The sequence below is a fragment of the Vidua macroura genome, chromosome 6, assembly GCF_024509145.1.
Source record: "Vidua macroura isolate BioBank_ID:100142 chromosome 6, ASM2450914v1, whole genome shotgun sequence".
In the NCBI taxonomy this organism is placed as follows: domain Eukaryota; kingdom Metazoa; phylum Chordata; class Aves; order Passeriformes; family Viduidae; genus Vidua; species Vidua macroura.
Window position 1 is genome coordinate 57,874,526 of NC_071576.1, and position 21,641 is coordinate 57,896,166.

The 21,641-nt window shown below is 47.0% G+C and overlaps 3 protein-coding genes across 5 annotated transcripts in view; 2 read left to right on the forward strand and 1 right to left on the reverse strand.

Annotated features, from left to right (window-relative positions):
* The window catches only part of RNF141 (ring finger protein 141), an 83,693-nt gene extending 71,177 nt beyond the window's left edge, over nucleotides 1-12,516 (forward strand). Inside the window, exons 7-8 of one of the 2 annotated variants that reach the window (XR_008437510.1) lie at nucleotides 7,371-7,485; nucleotides 12,496-12,516. The gene's annotated coding sequence lies outside the window, so the exon portion shown is untranslated. Of the gene's footprint in view, nucleotides 1-7,370; nucleotides 7,636-12,495 lie in introns of those variants that run through there. The other variant, XM_053980083.1, reaches the window with a different exon arrangement.
* On the reverse strand, nucleotides 9,513-11,552 carry ADM (adrenomedullin). Of its 2 annotated transcripts, none has more exons than XM_053980089.1 (4): nucleotides 11,443-11,552; nucleotides 10,747-10,857; nucleotides 10,320-10,460; nucleotides 9,513-9,817 (listed from the first exon to the last, which is right to left on the reverse strand). In XM_053980089.1, exons 2-4 carry the CDS (start codon nucleotides 10,842-10,844, stop codon nucleotides 9,514-9,516), a joined length of 543 nt encoding a protein of 180 aa, XP_053836064.1. In that variant the 5' UTR covers nucleotides 10,845-10,857; nucleotides 11,443-11,552; the 3' UTR covers nucleotide 9,513. The 2 variants fall into 2 exon arrangements, with proteins under 2 accessions (XP_053836064.1, XP_053836063.1); XM_053980088.1 differs by having other exon boundaries at nucleotides 10,747-10,860.
* Nucleotides 12,517-17,391: 4,875 nt separating the features above from the next.
* SBF2 (SET binding factor 2) overlaps nucleotides 17,392-21,641 on the forward strand; it is a 232,692-nt gene continuing 228,442 nt past the window's right edge. The window contains 1 exon segment of the mRNA XM_053980067.1: nucleotides 17,392-17,455. Coding sequence (XP_053836042.1) covers nucleotides 17,401-17,455 — 55 coding nt within the window. The 5' untranslated portion in view covers nucleotides 17,392-17,400.

Here is a 21,641-nt window from a genome sequence, read left to right on the forward strand (position 1 = left end):
ACGGTGGTTGACAAGAAGCACTGACACACTGTTCATAAACAGGCAGCAATTAATAGCAGAACATGGCTAGAATAGTTCCTATTAATATATTTTATTCCACTCTGCAGCACTTTTGAAGTAGTTAAACAGTGTTGTTTCTATCATCCTCCCAAGTTCTTGTGACAGTAGTGGCAATTACTGACTCTTCAATGCGAGTTGTTCTGCCCCCAGAGATTTTGAGTCTCTTTTTCTATTTGCACTGCAGGGCCTCATTGAGAAGAGGTAACTTTCTTCTAACCTTTCGGTCCTAGAGAGTTTCAGGCTGCTGCTGGAGGGTGTGTGGGCACACAGATTGAGCAGCCCTGTTGGTGTATGTTATGGTGTATGTGTTTCTAACCCCACACACCCTCATTAGCCAGTTTCCCATCTGCTACAGCCCAGCCAGCATTCACATTTGCAGTACAGCACAGCAGAGTGGCTTTCCCTGCATGGAGGGGATGCTCAACACAGGGGCTTTATTCACAACAACACAGAAATGCCTGACTGGGTCAGAATCCCAGCCTGGCTGGGCCAATATGCTGGGCCAGTCTCCCACAGTGAAAGGAGTTACTGTTCAGGGACATTGTGTGAACCTGGCCACTTCCTGTGGTCTGTTCTCATACTCACTGGATTAGGAGGCACACCTCTAGCATTTGCTTTGATACTGTTATCTGTGATACCATTCCCCTGCCAGTTTCAGTGCCTTCCCCACCCCCGGCCCCGTTGTAATATTGCAGGGTTTGATGAGTGGCACTTCACATTCATTCACATCATCTACCACCTTAATGATTCTCAGTACCCTTCCTGGTGATGTCCACCACACTGACTTCTTGCTGCTGCTGGACACTGAGCTGGAAGGTCACTTTTCTCCCTCAGCATCTCTGATGTGGCCTGGTTCCTTTCTCCATCATAGATTTTTTTTTTTCTCTCCACTCCCATTTACCTTGAATACATGAGAGCTGTCAGAGTTAAAATCCAGTCTAATTTAGCAACTGGTGGCTTCAAAGTGCTGTGGTTTTAGTCAGAAAATAAAATGGAATTCTAACTGGAAAACAAAACAAGATCTAGAACAGAATTTGAAATAGCATTTTGAAAACATTTCCAGATATATTTATATATAAAAGCTACTATTTCAAAATACTAATTTGACTGAAATCTGGAGTCTCTTAGCAACTATTTTTGCAGTAGAAGGACTGTTTAGACTGGGTTTTGCACAGGCCTTTGTTTCAGGACTGAAGGAAGGTGCCCAGGCTGCTGAGTGCTGCTCTTTAGGTTCTCAGTGGGCTTGTTCACTTGGGGGCCTCCTCCAGTGATCTCCAGGCTTTAATGGAAGAGGGCTGACATATGTGTGGGTTGCATGGTTGTTTTTGATGCTGTGCTCTGGAGGTGACAGCAGGCCTGTTTCCCAAGCCTGGGCAGGTGTGTTTACTTGCCTGTGTTTCTGTGATTCCATGATTTATATGAAGTCCATGAAGTCATGTCCTGGCTGAAGGTCCATGGTGTGCCCTAACTAGTGAATCACTGTGCATCCAGGAGAGAGCAAAGGTAACCAGCACTGATTCCAAACCATTTCAGCTACTTACTTTAAACCCATTATGAATAAAGGGTTGAATCTTCTATATCAGCATCATACAGAATATAATTTTTGAAGAAACTCTACTGTCACATGAAAAGAAATGTATTGATGGAAGGTCCATTATTCAATGTCTGATTGAGTTACTTGGCAAGATTAAAAATAAAATTTAAAAATCCCTCATATCAGGCAAGATATTTTTACAATCTTTTAAAAGCCATTTCTACTGTCTCTAGCTTCCTCAGGTAGAATTTGAAGCAGCCTTTCATACCAAATATGATACTTCCTTCCTGTGTGTTTTTGGATTTTATGTTATAATGAAAACATTTTGCAGCATGCTATTCATTAAAATAAGAGTGTGTATAAGTATATTGTGTGTATAAGTTACATAATTATGTAGAGTAAATACAGCTGTGATTTCAATCCAGCATATATTTTTTTCCTTCTGAAAAGAATCCCTTCTGTTTGTAACAGTTAGATGTACAACTTCAGTTCTGTGATTGTGGAAGCTGACAGCTCATACCTGACTACTGCTGAGATGGTGTTGTTTATGCCTGAGGCAGAGAAGCAGGTCAGTCTGACTCAGCACACTGTTCTGACTCCTGCCTTTGAAAGAGCTCTCTGTGTAGAAATGAAGAGCATGTGCACATCTCTCCAGTTGTGAGTTCTCCTGAAAAGGCACTACTGGTCTTTTCTAACTTCAGCCTTCTCTACTCTTCAGTAAATAGGTCCTTCCTGCAGCACAGGAGCCAGTGTTCTCCTTTTATCTCTTCATGTCACACCTTGAAAACAACTATTTTCTCAAAAAATGCTGCTACCGTTCTCTTGGTAGCCCAGAGTGGCAAAAGTGGTATCAGGATAGTTCCTTTCTCCATCTCCTCGGAATTTGTAAAGGTATTGTGCTGTTCCTGCGGTTTCTGAGTAAAGCTCAGGAGGAATGAAAAATCTGAGTCTCTGCCTTACTCAGCATATTGAGTAACCAGCCCAGGGCAGCTATAAAACACTTTTAAAGCCAGGCCTCCCTCCCCACTGGCAGCAACCCCGTGCCACTGGCATCCAGCTCTCATTTTAGAGTGATTTGTTTGTCTTCAGGAGGCAGCAGATGGCAGCAAAGTTGTACAGATGCACCAGGAGAAGGAAAATATCTTTGTGCACACACTTTAACAACATTCCATGGAAAAAACGTATCATTTGTTTCTGTCTGTCTTGCAGTGTGGTTAAGACAATAAATCGGGTTTATTGGCCCTCATGCACTTGTAACGTAAGGGGTTGTTTTTCCCCCATTACCAGGAGTTAATTAAATCAGGTTGGGGTGAGAGGACACGAACTATTTCTCAGTAAATCATTTTCATCTCTGTAGGACTCACTTATTTGTGCAAATCTCTTTATATCCTTCATTAAACAGATACTGATGGCCTTGTGAAAATATTATAACAAAGTGCTGGTGTGTGCACTTTGATTGACTGCTGGTCTCTGCTGTGAGCTATGGAATTCCTCTCTCACTTGAGCTGTCCAGATACATCCTTCTCCAACACTTCAAAATAGATAGCAATATTTTTTTTAAAACATAAAGAGAAAAAAGAGGAGGAAGGAAATGCTACTGTATAAAGTCTTACTTTCTAAAACACTCCGAAGTCCTACTGCATTAAATAAAAAATGAAGCCTGGGTTTTGGACAAGAGCACTGGAAGTTTCTGGGATTCCATCCCTGCTCATGAACATATTTAGTGATGCACTTGACACACGTATGTTTGCTGAAGTTATCACTGCCAGCAGCACCACATCCACTTAGAGCAGCAGCAATAAGCATACATTGCTGAACTCATTTCAGATTAAATGGAGAGTCTGGATTTGTGTTCCTTCTTTTTAACAGGGATCCCATTCTTTACTTGTATCTTTTAGTAGCTTCTGCAGAGTTCAAAACCAGAACTTGGGAATAAATTAAGTATAAAGCAAAATTTACTATACAGTCTTTTGGTATAAAAATAGACACATTTTTGAAAGAAAGCTGGGGCTTAGATTTTCTTCCTGCTGAAGTCAGTAGAAGTTTTGTTTCAATTAAGTGGGATCAGTCTTGGACCTGGGATTTGTTGCTAAGATTCCTATCTGGCTCACCAGTTCATCACACCAGCATGTCTGATGTCTGTAGGCAGTAAGGAGATTAATGATATATGCCAGTTCCATATTTTTCATGTTGTTTATCAATAAAGGCCAGACTGTGAATGTGTTCCTTATGCAGAATGAGATGCAGGGCTGCACAGCCTCGGGGAAAAAAATTACTTAGGAAAAGGGACTTAAAATCCCTCAGTTTTTCCTTGACTGAGGAGAAAATCCCTCAGTTTTTCCTTGACTCTGAGGAGGACAGACACATTTTACAAGGTGCAGCTGTCCTCTTCCAGTGTGCAGCTCAGACCTGCTCCTGAGCCCTCCTGGGCAGGCAGGGAAGTGTGGTGGTCTCTGAGAGTTTGGTGCTTTCCAGCAGAGAGGCACCAGAGCTGGGTCACATCAGGGGAAACAGGAGCACACACACCCTCCTGTGCAGTGCCGTAACAGCAGGGGGATGAATTACACGGTGCCTTTCAGTCTTGGAGTGATTCAGCGTCATGGAACTCCTGTCACAGAAACCACCTCTTAAAAGGACAATAAGCATGTTTGTTTGATGAGCTGTTCAGTCTGCTCCTGAACTAACAGATAAGATCCGGTTTGTTTGTTCTCCCATTTCTGCCCATACTGCTGGACATCAGAGATTAAGACCCAGACATCTGTTTGTTTGTTTTTTACACCATGTTAGAAAAGTATGAAGAAAATTAAAACCTTTTTATAACTGATGGAAAAGCTGCATGTAATTTTCAAAGAAGTGACAACTTAAAGAAAGTATTGGAAGAACACCTATTTTGCAAACCTATTCTCAGAGTCAGAATTTATTACAAAATATGTGCCTTCAATGGATAGAACAGATCTTTCTTGACTTTGGAAAACCCCAGGATTTTGTAAGTGGATGAGAGACTCAGGGAGGTCTAGTTAAATGTTTTGTAAAAGTTATCACAAAATCAAAAAAGTAAAAAAATTCATTTGGCATCCTCACTGCTGTTGTGTTTGCTGGGAATGTTGCATGCAAAACACTCCAGTCTTATCAAATCATTAACATGGATTCTAGTCTTAATGGGACCATTTGTTTTTCATTTGGAGACATTACCAAGCATTTTGACTAGTGTACATAGCTTGTAGTAAAAAGGCTTTTACATAGCAAAGTTTTTTACCTCATGAACAAATTATGCTCCTTCTTCTCATGAAGGATACATGGCCTCACTCCAAAGAATTAAGTATTTAAAGATTAAAACAATTTCAAAGCTGATGCAAATTATTTGGTGAAAAAAAAGTCCTGTTCCTTAAAAAATATTTGGATAATAAAAGCAAACCCTTGTGAATGCAATAAATAGATTTTAATTAGGCATAATTGGATTTACTTATTGGTTGTAGTCAGTCATGCTGGAATTCTTTCTCCTGATGCCTGTGTGCTCCACACTACTTAAGTATGATGTGAGATAATATGAAACGGTGAATTGACGGCACAAGGAAACTATTTGGATGGCTGTCTGGAGTTGCCATTATTGGCTTTAATTATGACTTGCTGTCCTTTGGGTACTCAATGAGCCAGAAAAGGCTTCATATGTGCCAAAATATTCATTAGTATTCCCCTTTCTGTCATTGTGCTTGCAGAAAGAGTTTATATCTGGCACCTGACTGCAGTTCTCCTTAGCACGGACCGAGATGCTTTGCAGATTTTGATAATCATCTGAAAGTACACCAGTGTCTCTACTTTTTGGGTGCAGTAGAAGTTGTTCCTAGGTAACAGTGGAAGAACTCTGACCACCTTCTGATGTAACTGGAGAACAAACAATTTTTGCGGTTGTTCACATGACATGGCTGCTTAAAGAAAATGTTGTGGCACCAATTGGAGAAAGAAAAATAATTACTTGTTTTCCTTTTCCAGGTTAGGGGACCTGCACTAGGGCTTCATGGGGAAGTCCTTGTATATATCAGCATTTTAGGCACTTTGCCATCATTCCATGTAGAGCTAATAATGAAGCCCAAATTTTTTTCTGAAATAAAAATAGCCTTTGGAATCCATTTTGGTAATGAAAAATTGTCTATAGTGAATTTTGGATAGAATAGACTAGATTAATTAAATAGAATAGAATTAAATAGAATAGATTTTTTTTTTCTCTGCCATAGGGTGTCCCTAGGGTAGGTACAAAACACAGTAATCACTCCTAAAGAATACTCCATGAACTCTTCTGACACTTTGCTGTGGAGGCTGTGCTGAGAATGGTGACCACTCCTTTGGCATCTGCTCTTGAACAGGCTGGTGGACAAGGATGAATTCCTGCTCCAATACATATTTACCATTGCAAAACTTAATTTTCATTTAGAACCGCGAGTTTGAACTTCGAGTCATGTTTTTAGCAGCCTTTGAAATACTGTCCTGTGGGACACCAGATTGTTCTTAGAAACGAATATTTTAACTAAGGTGGTGTGTAAACAGATGCTCCTGATTTTGGAGGCATTTGATGACATCTTCCACTTCTCATCTGATACATTACAGCATAAGCTGGCTTTGACCTAAGTACAAAGTTCTTCTTGAACTTCTGCTACTTCTACAGGAGGATGCTCTCTTTCATGTGCTGTTTCACAGTCTTGTTCTCCCTGAAACCCCAAATCCTTACACTTGTCAGAGATTTTAATCTAGATCATGGATGAACTTCAGCCACTATTTAAGCATTCATGCCCAACATTTTGCTTTAAGGGATGAAGTGAAAAGATGCTTCACCAGGGTTTTTCAGTATCATCCCCTATTTGAGCAGGAGGAAGAGCTTTCACCTGGGCAGATTGCACGTGGGGCTGGTGCAGAAATGGATGAGAAAAAAGGATGCTGTCTTGATATATTCTACCCCTTATAAACCCATTCCCTGAAACATTGAACTGAGGCTGGAGTATGGGAAAGAGTCTATGCCTGCCATTCTCCTGCTCTGCCATTCTTCTCCATCTTACCTAGCCTAGGTTAGCCAAAATCCACTGACATCGTGTTTCCAGGGTTTCCTTGTCTGCTCTTTACACTCAAAGAGTGTGCCATCTTTGGGCTGCTCACTACTTCCTGACATCTCTCCTTCAGCAGCGTTTGTGCTTTAAAACACATGTTTTCAAAGGTTGGTGGGGGAATGGAGGGAACTGAAAAAAACCCAATCTTTCTTTTCTTTGGTTGCTGTTTATTGCAGAGAGTTTTGCTTCTCCTTACAGGCGCAGCAGGTGGTGCTCTTGGTCCTTCCAAACACAAGTTGCACTTCCTAAACTCCAGTCAGGTCAGAATTGTGCCACCCTGCACCAGCTGGCTGGTTTGAGCCCTGTCTGGTTCAGGGCAGGGTCTTTCAGCTTTGAGTGAAGTGTTTTCCACCAGTGAAGAGGAAAGGAGGGAAGAAAAGGTACTCTATGTGGGGTTTTGGCAGGAAATGAAGAAAAAAGATCAATACAAACAAAAGGAACTGGTTGGCAAGTACATACTTAACCACACTGTAGCCCAATCCAGCCTTCTGTCCCAAATTTAGATGTAAAAATACTAACTGTGAAACTTATAAGGAAAACGTTGTAGCTATTAAACGGGATGGTTCTGCTGCCATTATTTTCTTGTGCTTCATTAAGTAGGATCACGCTTTCACCTACACATTGTAATTTCTCAGTGCAAGCACCACTGAACTTGTAACAGCAACAATTCTAATTTCCAGGTTCCACCTGCTTGTTTCTCAGCTGGCAGCTATACCTTGTGCTGAAGACCATGCATTTGTGTCATCCCTTACATCTTGCAAAATCTGGATCAGAAAGGCCAAGGGCAGGAGACAGGTAAATTCTCTTCCAGCTGTTAACAAACAGGTAATTAAAACTGGCAAAGTATCATTATCTTTGATTTTCTTACTTTTTAAAACAATGTTTCAAGTGGAAAATCCACCTCTCCAGATTTCAAAAATCTTAGTTGAAAGTGCTTAGAAAGTAACTAAAAATAGGCAATTCTGAGCAGAACCTCAAAGTTTGGAAAGAAAAATCATGAATACATGCCAAGTATCTCATCAATAGATCCCTACCCAAGGTTTTTGCAGCAGTTTCCTGGAAAGGTGTCATTGCCAGTTCTTTTCAATTTTTCTTGTAAATATATGTTCTTGAGGAATTTAATATTAGGTAAAAAAAAAAAAAAAAATAATGCCCACTTCATTTTTTCTAAAGGCACTGAGTTCTGCTGTTCCCCAGTCCTCTCCTGTATATGTTACTATGTTCAGAGACATGGCAAAATAGAGGAAATGCTTCATTTCACCCAAGAAGTTATTCAAATTCACTTGTTTAGGTTTTAGGTTTGTTTTCTTCGAGTGCAAGGAGTAGACACCAATAGATGGTGCTGGTGGTGCATTAATAAGGTTCAGTTTCACATTTGTTTTCTGGTCTGTGCTTGGAATTTGTTAAAAAAAAAAAAGAGAGAGAGAAAGAGAGAACAAAACAAAACAACAAAAAAGAACAAAACAACAAAATCCCTCATGATAAGCTTTTATCCAAAATGTTCTCCCCACACTGAACCGGTCACTGTTTAACTTTAACCTGAACTGTGGCCCAGGAAATCCTTCAACATAAATAACCTTGGAAGCTGCCATGACCATTTTTGGAACGTGCTGCCTCAATAAATCTGTTACTTTGTTGTGCAATGTTGAAGTGTGCAGTTGTTTCTCTGATTAATTAGGGCAAAAAATAAACTTGCACGATCAATCCAAGCTGTGACACGTTTCAGCCCTGGCTTGAACATGTGGGCAGAAAAGAGCCTTAGAGCCTTCTCCACAGACCTGCCCTGGAATTTTCAGATGCATTGCTGGCTCAGAGTTTACTCCATTTGATGAGATAAGGTGGCTGCTAACAAAGTCTGCAAGGGAAGAGTTTTGCTCTGTCCCAGGACTGCCACTCTAGCTTAGCATGAGTAGGACTGAACATGGTGAGAAATGATTCATCTTGACCACTGCCCCCACTAAAGACAACATAACCGAAGTGTTTTATGTAATTGTGTTTATTTTATTTCACATATTACCCATGGAGAACAGCTGATACATTCTCTATATCTTTCACCAGTCTGGAATGCAAGATAAAAAAAGGTATGGAAAAAGAGTTTAACGTTTGACATTCATGATATGAAAAATAGAGGGGATACAATGTTTTAAAATGCCCTTATGCAATATATATATATATATATATATATATAAACCGTATAAAAATAAAATATATTTTTCAAAAAAAAAAAAAAAGACATGGCACAGAACAATCTTAAATACCAATGCATATCTCGTGATCCACACACACCGCACTTAAAATTAACAAAAACCACGTACAATTGCACTTTTCCTCTCTGTGACGTTCAAGTATATCGCAGTCCCCGCAGGGACTAATGAGTGTCCGATTCCCTGCCGGGTGCACATAACGCAGAGGGTAGAGCAGATGAGGGCGGCCTGTCCTTGCCCACGGCTGACGCGCACCCTCCAGCCCTCGGGGGCAGAGGGCGAGGCCGGGGCCCGTCGCCCACCGGCGGGTCCCCCCCTGAGCATCCCCTCCTCGGGGCGGCGGGGCGCGGGAGGGCGGCCAGGGCCGCCCGGCCCCCCGGGAGCAGCGGCGGCGCCTTCGCGTCGCGGGCGGCGGCGGCTGCGGGAGCCGGCGGTGCCCGGCCCGGGGAGGGCCAGAGTCCGTGGCGGGCGGGGGGCGCAGCGTCCGCTGCCCTTCTCAGCTCCCCCGGAGGGCGCGCCGGGGTCCCGCCCGGGCAGGCGCTCTCCGCGAATCCTGGCGGATCTCAGCCCGTGCCTCAGTCCATCCGTCGAGGCGGCCTCGGCCGGGTCTTGCGGCGCTTCAGACTCCGAGGACGGCGGCGAGGGGCTGCGCCCGGCGCGTCCGTGGGCGCCGCCCGGAGCTGGGGGAGCGCGCTGGGCTGCGGCGCTCGGGCAGGGAGCGTCGCCGGCGGCCGTAGCCCTGGGGGCTGATCTTGTTGGGGGGGGCGGCATCGTTCCTATCGTTGACGGCCGCCCTGTGGAGCTCGTCGACCAGCCAATGCACCGTGCACGTCCCGAAGCGGCACGCCTTTGTTTGGAAGTGGGGGAATCTGTTAATGCTCTGGCGGTAGCGCTTGACGCGGATGTGAGCATCCTCCCGGTTGCTGCAGGAAGAGAGAGAGCGGGCGTGAGAAGAGCGCAGTGGGGGCCCGGAGGAGGGGACCCGGTGGGCGAGAGAAGGGGAAGGCAGGGAGCCCCCAGGCTGGAGCCCCCAGGCTGGAGACGGGCTCGTCCCCGCGGTGCCCAGCTGCCCCCCAGCAGTCCCGGCTGTGCCCTCCGCGGGAGCGCGGAGCAGAGCCTGCTGCCCTGGCGAGGAGAGGCCCCGCCGGTTTACGGCTGTTACTTTTTCCTACGCGTCCAAGGCTCGAGTTACTATTTATATCTGGCTTTCGCAGCAAAGGCGCTACTATCTCCCGCCAGCTAAAGAACGCGGGGAAAGGAAGGCGAGAGGCTGCTTTCAGCTCGATGGGCAGCCCGGGCAGGACCTGCCTCTGGGGCGGGGAGGATCGACAGCGAGAATAACCCTAAACACCCGGAAACGAGGGGACCCCGAAACTTTCCAGTGTCTCGAGCAAGTGCCCGAGCCCAGGAAGGGCTGGAATTTACCTGGGAGGCGAGACTCGGGAATCCTCCTTCACGTCCTGGGTGCGTATGAGAGGCAGCACGTCGGCGGCTGCCCCCAGCCCTCGGAGCAAGCCCGCAGGCTTCACGTCCCGCTTGGCTCGGCTTAGTGCCCATTTCGTCCATCTGAAAGAGCACAAGGGAAGAGGAGAGCCTGTTATCGCAAGTCTGCAGGGCGGGAGCCAAACCAAATAGATTCGAGAGGCGAAAAATCTTTGCCAGCGCCGAGATTTTTTCCTTTTTTTTTTTTCCTCCCCCCAATGTTTCCTGAAAGGGCACGAGGCCTTTAAGGAGCAGAACAATTCCTGCAGGGAATCCAGTGCCTCTGATCGCTGCCGGACCCAGGCGCGGGGGCTCGGCAGCTCGACGCGCGGCGCGGGGCGCTGGCAGGAGGGCGCGCTCCGATACTCACTTTCTTTTGAACTCTGTCGCTACGTCCACCCTTGCAGCATCCACCCCGAAGAAAGTCACAGAGCCGAGATAGAGCAGGGCTACGTGAACTAGTTTCATTCTGGCTGGGCTCCTGCTGGAAGGAAAAGAGAAGAACTATAAGCATGCTTGCTAATAAAAGTCAAGTAAGGACTGTCCTTTATTCCTGGTGATTCCAGAGACCTCCTTCCCTCGCAGAGCCCCCAGGCTACCGGGGACTTTGTGTCTGATATGAAACAGAAGCTAATATTTGCTCAACAACTTATCACAGAGTAAATAACAGAGCCTCCAAAGTTTACGTTTGTCGAGAGTTTAGTTGCAGAGGCGGCTGAAAACCAGCAGGATTTCCAGAATACCCCCAGCGGCTTGCACTAGGATTTAGCAAACCCATAAGATCAGAGAGAGCTGGCTATCGGACGCATCGTTTCCAAACTCCAGCAAGTGTTTACTGCCGAGAAGTTTATTCCCTGATAGCTCCTCTTCACAATTCACACGCAGAATCAGCTAGTTCTGGATCTTACGTTGTGAACTGCAGCTGATGCCAAGAGCCAGTGCAAGACTCCACAGCATAACTCCAAACTCTTCCAAACAGTCCAAATTTAGTTGAATTTTACTTGCGTTCCACCTCCCCTGAATCTTTTGTTGCTGCCAAGGACGGGGGAAAAAAAATAGTTCTTACCTGACAATGAGGATAATCCACTGAGACAAATGCTTTTGTAGTAGCGATCCGAGCTTGCAGGGTTTCCTGAGGAGCGAGAACTCCTCCTTTGTGTGTGTGTGTGTGTGTGTGTGTGAAGTAATCACTGCCGAGCTCTGCGCTCCACTGCTCGCTTTTATAGAGCAGCGCTGAGAAGTGGGTGGACCTTGGCGTGGCTGGGCGATCTCTCTTTTGGCACCCCCCCACCCCCACATTTCAAGCACTCCTTAAGCATTCTGACCTGGACTGGGGGCAACATTGGGGGCGGGGGAATAAGAGGATTATTGAAAATTATCTTAAACAACCCCCTTGGTATTTTGTTAATTATAACGGCAGCTTTTAGGATTCTGAGTAATGGCACAACTTGCAAAATCCGATGAGCCCCTCAGCCTGTTTTACCGGGGACAGACGTTTTAACCGCCGAAATGCAATTATATTTATGCTGTCTGTAGCATAATTTCTCATTCTAGACATCTTAGCTTCAGGTAGGTGAAAGCAGGGGAGTGGAAACCAGATTCAATCCATTCCAAAATCCATGAAAATCCATCAAATATCAAAGTCCCAAAAATAAACCCATATTTGGACAACGTGAATTTATAATGAGTAACTGGAATGACAGCCTTCTTTACATAAGTAATGAGGTGGCAAATCGGGCATAATTAATATTTATGACTCAACTTGGGTGCATTTTTTATCTAACAAAATGAATTTTGATTTACTTGATCGATTCAAGTAGATCACGATTCAAATGGATTTGGCAGATGAAGGTTAGAGGCCAGTTCTGTGCCTTGGAACAGAGCAAGTGGCATTGCTTTGGGGCAAACACAGGGTCACTGAAACGCCTGGGGTTACGGGCGCTGGGAAGATACGCCGTGCCTTGTGCTATTCCCTATCCGCAAACCTCACGGACGTGAGTGCGGTTACTTCCCGGTCAGAAAGCTGAACCAGTGCAGGATCGGGGTCTCTTACAGCATTCTCCTGTCTGGCCAGCAGCAAAACCTTAGTCTGACCACCTTGTTGTTGGGTTTTTTACAGTCTTTAACGTCTTTGCTCCGTGACGCTTCAGAAATGCGGAGGTCCGGCTTCGCAGGGGGTGCTGGAAGCCAGCAGCGGATGGACCGTGGCTCCGCTTACTTGTCGCAGTGCAAATTCGGCGGGACGGAGGGAAATGCCCCAGGAGATCTGCGCCCTGGAGCGCCAGGGTCCCCTGGCCAGCGAGAGACGCTCGGCAGGAAGGAATGAGCTGGTGAGATGTTTCTCTCGCATCTTGCCCCAAGCAAAGCGTTTCAAAAGTCAGGTGAGTGAGTGTGTGCTCGTGACTCCGTGCCTTTCTAGATAACCGCGGTATATAACAACACCCCGGAGAGGTATGTGCAGGGGGATGACGGAAACTTTCCTGTGCACGGCTCACTCGGTCTAAGGCGCTCTCTCCCTCCCTCCCTTTCCCCGCTCTCCAGCTCCAGACATTTGGAGCTTTCTGTCTCCGGCATCTACCTGCGCGGGACAGGCTGGCCGGGGAGCTGCCACCACCCGGCCGGCGGGGAGGGCTAGCACTGCCTGTCGCTGATCCCCATCGCATCAGCCCCTCTGCCCCGAGCCCCCTGCGCGGCTCTCGCGGGGCGAGGCCGGTGCCCCGCCGCACCTGCCCGGCCGAGCGCGGGGCGGGACGCGGCGGCGGCCCCGGAGCGCCGGCAGCCGGCGGGGCTCGCCCCCGTCCCTTCCGCCCGCAGCTCCGCGGAGCCGCAGCCCCGCTGCCCGCGCCTCGGACCGGGCTCCGGAGCACAAACGGGCAGAGCGAGAGAGGCTTGGGGGGGGGGAAACACAGGGAGGAAGAAATAGGAAAATAAGTGGTCTAGGACGGGATCGTATCGTGACCAGGGCTGCACGACTGCATCAGCCCGCGATGGCTGGATTTTAGAGACCTCATGAGGCAGCTCAAACTCGTGCGGGTTCAAGCACTTCCTTGATTAGCAGAAGTTTAAACTGAATCTAACTTTTTTTTTTTTTTTTTTTTTTTTTTTTTTTTCCCCGAATAAGAAGGCAGGATTTTATGTGATAAGCATTGCTTTGACTCAAATTAAGTTTCCCATTCCAGTAAAAAAAAAAAAAAAGAAAAACCCACACGTTTCCTCAAATGCTGGAAAACCCCTCATTAACATCCTTGGCTTAAACGGAAAGTGTATTTTGTATACTCTAAGCCAAACAATGCAGAAAAAAAAATTCCTGCGTTGATTTAGGAATAGTAATAACAGTAGTAACACAACTCTCATGTGACTTCCATACTGACTGTAACTATCATCTCAGTGATACAAAATTACTTCAAGTAAATTAATGAGGTGGCAAAGTCTGACACATAAATGATCAGTTTGTTGCTGATGTGATTTGTGAAAGGGCGTCAGCAGGTAAAGCTGGTTCAAATCTACCACAAAACATCATGTTCTTTGTTCAGATGCTCATTTTGTTCTTTCTATGAACTTGCATTCTCATGCAGTTTGGAAATGAGCAATAGTCACTAAATTTGTACTATGATGTAACAGTGACCACTTAAAAAAAATATTCCACAACTAGTTATTTCCTTAAAAAAACAAACAAACAAACAATTCCACTGAATGTTCCATAGCAATATCATTCACAAGCTTTGAGTCTGAGGCAATGCCAAGCAGTTCAGCAAGACCAGTGTGTGATGTGAAGTGCAGGGTCTCCTGGATGCTGCCTCATCCGTGGCGGGAAGCTGGCCTGGAGGAGCAGCCAGCTCCTGTTTACTGCTTATCTTGAGTGTACCATTCAACCTCTTGGTGTTCCCATACAGAAAACCTTACAACAAGTATCTGCTCTGGCAGGGACATGGTGAAGATGAGTTGCTGTTAATAGAGCATTTTATTCAGGCTGAGATTCATTCGAAAAGAAAAGGTCTAAAATCTGTGGGTAGCAATGGGGAATCATTGTGAGGCAAATATTCGGTGCAGATTATGGAAGAAAACTGTTGTTTGAAGCCAGTGGAAGTGCCTTTGCATGTTTCACTTTGTTTAAACAAATTGTTCTGAATTCATACGCCATGAGTATGAATAGACTGGATTGTATTTCAGGCTGCATGAAATCAGCAGAAAGATAATACTAATAGAAGAATGGCACCCCCTGAAGGATCTAAAACCTCAATCAAACTCCACACAGAAAAACCTTACTGTTAGTGCCTGCACTCAGCCAGTTCTCGACGTGCCAAGAGCACAGCAACAAAGGGGTGATTCCATTTTGGTAGCCCCGTTGGAGGTGCTTTGGTGAGCCTTATGTCTGACAGGTTTGAGTATACCAAACAAAGCCTCCAAAGTCAGTGGGGAATGTCTATTGGTAAGGGAAAACCTGGCCAGGGTCATGGCTGCCCCCCTGTTCTGGCATGGGTTGGGGTGGCACTGGATAGAGACTGCAGGCAGTGTGAATTCCCTGGAGGAGGAGTGAACTGTAGAAGGTATCGTGGAGGTTCACACCTTGTTGTTGGCAAGTGCACAATGTGAGCGTGGCAACATTGTCCCTTGAGTGCTTTCAGGCTCTTGGAGAGGCTGCAGCCTTGCAATTCTTCCCCTGGGGTGAATGCATGACTAGGGGCTTGTGGAGACCTGCGCCTTGGTGTCCTCTGTGAGCCCCTGTTTCTCCTGTGAGGAGCTAGGCTACCCTGCTGCAAGTGAGGGAATTAAGGTTTGGTGGTCTGGATGAGCATTCAGTTTCACTTTCCATTAGAATTTAGGTGAACAAACACTGTGTCTGCTCCACTTCTTCATTTGTCCTATAAGAACGTAAGATTGCTCTATACTTAAGGGAAGTTGCCCAGAGAAGTTGTGGATGCCACATCCCTGGAAGAGTTCACGGTGTGGTTGGATGGGTCTGAGCAACCTGGTCTAGTGGAATGTGTCCCTGCCTGTAGCAAGGGGGTTGGAACAGCATGATCTTTAAGATCTCTCCTGACCCAAACAATTCAGTGATTCTGTGAAATAAAGAAGCTCAAGTGAACTTCCTGTTTCTCTTGAACCAGCATTTATTGATGTCCTAGGAAAGGTGTGAGTGATTCTCTCCTGTTAGAGGTGCTGTGTTAAAAGAGCAGTGAGATTTTACTATTGAGATTTGTTATTGCATATTGAATCTTTTTATGAATGCAGATACCATAACTCTAAGGTCCTATTTCAGCTCCAAATTAGGTAATTCCTTAGTGTCTTTAAACTTTCCCTCCAGGTTTAGCTGTACAAAACATTATCCCTTGCTTTTGTGAGCTGTTGTTGTGTCCTGCAACCAAAATGCCTATGCACAACTCAACAAAGATATTCCTACCTAACTTCTACCTAGAAGAAGTGACTGACCCCACAGAATGCATCCCTTTCTCAAAAAGTATGGTCAATCTTTTTTATGTATATATTACACATTTCTCTTTACTCCTAAACAAGGAAATGTATTAGGATTGGATCTTTACACATGTCATTTGCTTCAAAACAGCTAAATCACGAGGCTGATGACTCCGAGGAGATGTCAACCTCTGCCCTCCGCTGAGAAGGCACAAGCTCCCGCTTGAAGCTTCCTGACCAATTTGCATCTGGCTTATCAGCAAGACACTGCATCACTATGTCCCAGCTAAGAGGTGTAAGAACGGCGTGTTTGAAGCAGAAATGTCTCTGAGACCACTGACGACTGTCTGCTGGGTCCCTCGTCAGGGTGGATCGTCAGGAGCGAATCCAGTTTGCTGCACTTCCACACTCAGCCCGGCACCCACGACTGCTCTTCGCTGGAGTGCAACCCATGTCCTCCGCGCTGGCTCTTCTCTCTGTGCTGTCAAACGGGGCGTACACAGAAGCTTATCAAAGCGGTTTCTGCAGGCTCCGCCAGCGACCCAAGCGCCGTACTGTCCGCTCGTTTAACCTCAGCATCTCCGCGACTGCTGGCAAAGTCCACCGTGCTTTCGACGGCCACGGTCCAAAAGGTGCCCGCCTCATCTGCACGTTATAAATAGCACCACGGCAGCTCCCGGCGCGGCCTCGCTGAGCGCCCCGGCGGCCACCGCCCGTGCCCGGGCCAGCACGTCCGAGGCCACGCGGGTCACGCCGAGGCACCGCTGGCCAGTGCCCGGCCAGGCTCGGCCCCGGCGCCGCCACCCGCGGGGAGCAGCAGGGCCGGGCCGTGCCGGGCCGGGCAGCACAGCCCGCTCCGGGCCGTGGGTGCTGCTGTGAGGGGACCCGTGCCGACCCTCGGCACCGCCACAGAGCTCAGCGGGGCCGCGGCACGGCTCCCCCCGCGGCGGCACGTCCCGCACACCCCGGACAAAACGTGACCGGGACACATTCTGGAAGCGCAATCCCCGATTCCCCAGGCCGGGCCGGCGGGGCCGCCGTTATCTCGCCGCCGGCTTCCATTTCCGCGGAGCCTCGGTGAGGGCGATGCCCGGCGCCGGCAGCTCCTCGCGGGACGGCCGAGGTGCAGCCCCGCTCAAACCCTTGAGTCTCCCCGGGCACGCAGAGCGCTCCGACCCGCCGCGAGTGTCTTTTGTAAGGGGAACGAGCCCCGGACCCGCTGCCCCCCGGGCGGCCACCGCACAGGGGGAGGCAGCCGGGAGACAAAGCCCCCGCGCGGGCGGGGCGCGGACCTCCCCCGCCGGGCCCTCCCCGCCCGCGGGGGGCTGCGAAGGGAGGCCGCGGCGCCGGCAGCGGTGTCCCGGCGCGGCGGTCGGCCCGGGGCAGCGGCACTGCGGGACAGCCGGGCCGGGCCGCCCCAGCCCCCGCCCAGCCCCGGGGTCACGGCGAGCGGTCCGGGCGGCGCGCAGGCGCACGGCGTGCCCGCGCCTCCAACATGGCTGAGGTGGTGCCGTTCCTCCTGCGGCGGGCGCGGAGCGGAGGATGCTGAGCCTGCCCCGAGCCGCCGCCGCAGCCGCTGGGGTGGTGAGGCCGAGGCGCGCCCCGCGCAGCCATGGCCAGGCTGGCCGACTACTTCATCGTGGTGGGCTATGACCACGAGAAGACAGGTAGGTGTGGCTGCGCGCAGCGCTGCCCCGCCGTGCCTGGCCGCTCCCCGCGCTCCTGCCCGGCCCCGGCCCCCGCCCGCCTCCGGCCGGGCCGCGGGAGGAGGAGACTGCGGCGCACACGGGGCGCGCGTCCGGCCGGGGGAGGAGGGGGTGAGGGCAGCGGGGCGAGCCAAGGGTTAATCCCCCTTTCCCGAGGGGGAAGCGGAGGGGCTCCGGCACCGACCGGCCGGGGCAGCCCCGGCCCGTCCCGCCCGCCGGGAGCGGCTGCGGTTCCTTCCCGAAAGCGCGGGCAGGTTCAAACGGGGCCCGCGGCCGTGCCGGGCCCGGCGGCCGGAGCCGCGGGGCAGCGCCGGGGCTGCCGGGTCCCCACCTGTGTCCCGCCGGCTGGGGCGCGACAGCCGCGCCTCCCGGGAGAACAAAGGCTGCGATCGGCGAGCAGCGGGGTTTGCCCCGTCCCGCTGCTCATCCATCGCCTGTTGAGCGGTGCCGCGTGTCCCCCGGGGGAGCGCCCTACACCGAATGGGGAAGGAACGGGTGCTTTTCCTAAAGCCTCGGGATACGTTCTGTCTGCTGGGGGGAAAGGGAAGTGGTGTTATCTGCTGTCGTTTTGTGGGCAAAGAGAGAGTGGTTTGTGTTACGTAACTCTCCGTTATGGTACCGGCTTTGTTGCTGCAGAGACCTCAAATCAGTGTTTAAACTGACTGGAAAACGAAGTGATTGTCAACTGGAATGTGTTTGTGCTGCGGATTTCAGAGCGATCTTTGAATGTATATTGTTAATAAACAATATTTTAAACAGTCGAATGTTCCCTAATTTATTTGACTAGGCATAAACCAAACAACACTCAAGTTTGTTACTCAGACTAAATCTTTGAAGTAGCAATTGTGTGTCATCTGTATCTATTCATTCAAAAAGTGCACCTAATAAACTCAGACTATAGGATTTTTTTTTTTAAAGAAATATAATTTTTAGAGAAATCATTACATTTGTGTGTTTCAAGATGCAGTGTCGTACAAAGTTCTGCTAAGGGTGTCTTGGATTTTACTATTCTGCAATTATTATTCTATTAATTACATCCTGGTTTCCCCTCCCACCCCATTTGATAATAGGTTTGTCCTAATTGTACTGTCAAAATCAAGCCATGTGAAATAGGAAGTATTTTATTTAAAAAATAAAGACCTTTTGTCTCTCTCCTGTTTGGAACATTTTCCCTTACAAAGGAGAGAGAACCCAAATCAAAACAAGCAACCAAAAAAAACCCAGATGTGCTTTTAAGAAGACAAAGCAAGTAGGCTGCTTACTTCATGGGTGTGATCAATCTGACAGAGTATGTGAAGTGAAATGACAGATTCCATTGGAAAGCTTTATGTCTGTAAAATGTCTTCATCTGTAGCATTTTAGTATGTGTTTAACTTCTCATACATAAATTGTTTCATGAAGTTTGGTAGAATTGCTTGCATGGGTGAAATTGAGCAGATTCAGAAATTGAGCAGATTCAGAAATAACTTCTGAACCTTAATTTAAAAAGGTCATGCCCAGAAAGTAATTGTTTAGACTTTATTATTTAAATTACTTGTTGTTACTTTAATGCTTCATAATAAAAATGCTTGAAGGAACAACATTCTATTGAAGACTAGGCATGCATTGTTTTCCAAATTCCTTTACCCCCACATGCAATCCCATAATACATGGAGTACTGACCTTTATTTTTCTTATAAAACTCAAGTTTTTTGATGCACTTATTATGCTTCCTTCTACATGAAAAGCAGGGACGAACATTTCTAGGATTATAGACTAGCTACCCTTGAAGCTTTTATATTTTTAAGTATGTTCCTTTTTTTTTTCTTTTCTATTTTTTTTTTTTCATCTGCAGCTACCTTCTGGCTTGGTTTTAATGTGCTTGACTTTAATGCTGAGTGTAATTACATTTTGTAGTGTTTTGGTTTTTTTTTCCCTTTTTTTCCCAGGCATAATCGGTGGAATAGCTTTGTGTAAACAAGCAAACAGAAATGCTGTACCCTTCCCCCCAACCTGTGTGTCAGCAGCATTTGGATGATAAACACTTGTGGTTTATAGGGAAGGGTGTTTATAGTAGTGACTGCTCTCCCAGGAAAGCCCCACTGTGTCTGCTGGCTCTCCTCTCACTGCTTATATGGATTTATTTACATGTGCCAATATCTTACCCCTGAAAATGTGGTAAAGGTGATTTTCTGGCTTTACTCAAAAAACATCTGCTAAAATGCAATGTTTATGCAGTTTAGGAGCAGATTTGTATATTTTTTTTTCTTGTTTTGGAACAACTTTGTTACTGATGCTACAGGTTTTTATCCAGCATAGTCTTCAGGGGAAGTGAAGAGTTTTATTGTCCTTGAATAAATCAGAGCGAGTCCTTTGGGAATCAAGCATGTGAAAGTCCACTCCTGTTCTGGTCTGGACCTGTGTAAACTGATGTTACAGCAGCCCTAGTGCTGCCATTCCTATTGTGTTAAATCTTCCTTTGGATCCTGCTCACTTTAGGATACTGACCCACCCAAAAGACCTTTCTTGCTGGGTGTGTTACCTGTGTTGCTGTATTGTCCTTGGATTACTTTCCTGCCCATTTTTCAAACAGCGTTGGCTCATCAGGATGTCAGATGAATTGCCAGTATTGGAATGAAGGAGGGTCAGGAGCATGCTGAAAGACAGATCAGTGCACCCTGAATTTAGATCAGCCTAAATGGTCCTAGAGCCTTGGGCACAAAGGTGTTAGTGAGGTGCCTACATGCTCCAAGGAGACTAAGGGGAGCCCTTGGATAATTTGCCTGACAGGCAGTTCATTCATGCTTGGCAAGTTGCACAGAGGCTCTGCCTGAGCGGAGAAGGAGCTTTGCTGTTGACAAGTGTCAGTAGAATTGCAGGTGCTTAGGAGTTGAGAAGTCTTTGTGTTGTTGAGGATGACCTGATTCACCCAGCTTTTTCTGTGTTTCAGGTGCACTGCTCTGTGTTCCTACTTAAGTTGCTCAGTCTGTGTCTCTCACCATAAAACTGAGCTGCAGTGGATCATAGTTTTAATGGCTGTTGTGTATTTTAAGAACTCATTCTGAGCCACTGCTCAGAACGGCAGCAGCAGCAGCTGCTGTCAGAAGTGCATGTTGAGTGTCCTGACAGAGTTGGAGAAACCAGATTTATAAATCCCCCAGCTTTACTAAACCCCCTTTTTTTTTTTTGTTCTAACAGTGCAAGCATGAGGGATTTCAGGGATACTTTTTCAGAGTAAAGCAATCAACCTTGGTGTATTTTGCCTTCAGCTGAACCTTGGCTGAGGTAGATAACCACACTTTCCCCCAGCATATCAGTGCAGTATAAAGCTGTTACATAACTGGCTACAAAAGACACTTACAGAAGTCTCTGAAAGGAGCAAAGGTACTACCAAATGTAGGCATTCTGGGTTAGCAGCTAGGAGAAATCCCAGGAGGCCTTATTGTTCATGCATTTTATTTTTTCATGGGTTTTGAAGTGTGTTTGATGTGCTTCGCCAAAAAATTCTCATGTAATATGTCTGAATAATGGAATGTGGATGGGATTTAGGAAGAGCACAGATGTTTGCAAAGATCACAGAAGGGCATAAGAAAATGCCTTTTTTGTTTTGTTTGTTTTTGGTTTTGCTCTCCCTAATCATAAACTTATCTCTAGAATGTACATACAGTGATACTTGGAAAAGGTAAAAGAGAGAACATTCTGTGTCTTCCTTACCTCAGCAGCTGAAAGGTAAGGATAAAAAAGAGAGGATCCAAAGACTGGATTTGATTAATTATCCCATACACCTGTAGCAGCTTTCCTGTAGGATGCTGTTTTGTACCCAGAAGTTAAAGGAGAAAACCTGTGAGGTGGAGCAAGATGTTTTCTGTGAGGTTTGGTCGCTCTAAGAGGACAGAGGAATGCTTTGCTCTTGATTCTGTGTGCAGTTGCAATGTGTAGGACAGAAGGCTTGCAACAGTATAGCAGTTTAATTTGGCTGTTGTCACAACTGATAAATGCTGGTGTAACATGTGTAGGCTCTGTTGTGGTTGTTTCTGTTCTGATTTTTATCAACTCCTCTTCAGGGAAGCCTTTATTGTGTAACATAGCTTTGTATCTCAGAGGATTTTGAAACAAGACAAGTGATTGTTGATGGAGTGGGAGAAATTTCTAAATGGAGTTGCCTGAT

Bases quoted from the DNA above. Each gene is read 5' to 3' on its own strand.
- ADM (XM_053980089.1), bottom strand. From the start codon at position 10,844: ATGAAACTAGTTCACGTAGCCCTGCTCTATCTCGGCTCTGTGACTTTC. The intron at 10,461-10,746 runs GTGAGTATCGGA...GTGCTCTTTCAG, and splicing joins GCGACAGAGTTCAAAAGAAA to ATGGACGAAATGGGCACTAA. The intron at 9,818-10,319 runs GTAAATTCCAGC...CTCTTCCTGCAG, and splicing joins TCCCGAGTCTCGCCTCCCAG to CAACCGGGAGGATGCTCACA.